General features: G+C 33.7%; 1 protein-coding gene across 1 annotated transcript; it reads left to right on the plus strand.

The window, feature by feature from the left end:
* Positions 1–258: 258 nt before the first annotated feature.
* LOC117125162 lies at positions 259–1,164 on the plus strand (the record flags this gene model as incomplete). The annotated part of the gene is made up of 2 exons (XM_033271607.1): positions 259–672; positions 998–1,164. Coding segments are annotated over exons 1-2 (474 nt in total), but the record flags the coding sequence as incomplete, so codon positions are not given.
* Between the last annotated feature and the right edge of the window lie 69 nt (positions 1,165–1,233).

Below are 1,233 nucleotides of genomic sequence, written 5' to 3' on the forward strand. Positions count from 1 at the left end.
TTATATATACACACACCCACACCCACACACCCACACACACAGACACACACACATACATATATATATATATATATATCGGGTTTTCATATAAATTGAAACATGTTACATTATTTTGTTTAAATTTAAAATCAATAAATGTTAGGACTAACATCACAACACATACGTTTAAAAAAACTTTATACAATTCATATTGCCACAAAAATAATAAATACCATTTTACTATAGAGTAACATATACTGTAGGTATTTATGCTAACAGCTTACATTATCTTTTAGGGTTACAATTGGTCGGCCAGTATTGAACTTTACCAGCCGAGCAATTACTTTGGGTCTCTAAACGGTAATAAAACTGTCGAGATTGATCTCATGCTTGCATCGGCGTTATTCACAGACCTCTCCATTGATGATATTGGCTTCCAGTACATTCTGGAGATTACAATCACAACTATTCCCTCAAGTTTCCACCAGATCTCCCAGCAGCTGAATCCCTTCGATATTATCTCGGCCAGAATGGTTACACACACAGGAGAACCGATGCAGGTTACGCTTCGTTTCTTGGCAGATTACGACACCGTCGCTTCCGGCAATGAAGATAACATAGCAATATATATTCTAAACACGTTTTCAAGAACGTACATCAACGTCACAATCAGTGACATTCAAGTGTCCAGAGGTTAGTTATATTTAAAAAAATGACGTTTTTATTTATTTTTCATCTCATGATATTTTCATTGATATATCACAACTCTCCGTAAAAACTAAATATGTTATTCCAATACCCAACTCCAAAAGTTAATAAAATCCTTTTCTAATTATTGTTTTATTTTTCCATAATTTAATGATTAAAATAAAATTCATAGTATTTGGTAATTTAGGCTTAGGCCAGGTAGCATTCTACGTACAACAAAAAAAGGTAGTGCACAATTAACAATATTACAAATAATATCGTACAAACAGTAGGTAATCATTATATTATGAATGTCTTTCCCTTCGTTCAGGCTCGATTTTAGTTTCCTTCACAATGGTCGGTGATGTAGAAAACACCGCTGCTTCGATTTACAATGATCTTCAAGCTGGACGCATATCGTTGTACGTTGATGGAAGTACAATTGAAGCTGATCAGAACTACATGCTGGTAGATGGAGAAATATATGGACCCTCTGATGTAGGTTAACATGTTTGTATTTTCTTTTTCAAAGCTATAAAAAATGATTGAAATGACTAATAATCTCAG

Source organism: Anneissia japonica, unplaced genomic scaffold (assembly GCF_011630105.1).
Source record: "Anneissia japonica isolate Jap-2015-1 unplaced genomic scaffold, ASM1163010v1 scaffold14587_len1233_cov171_single, whole genome shotgun sequence".
NCBI classification, from domain to species: Eukaryota; Metazoa; Echinodermata; class Crinoidea; order Comatulida; family Comatulidae; genus Anneissia; species Anneissia japonica.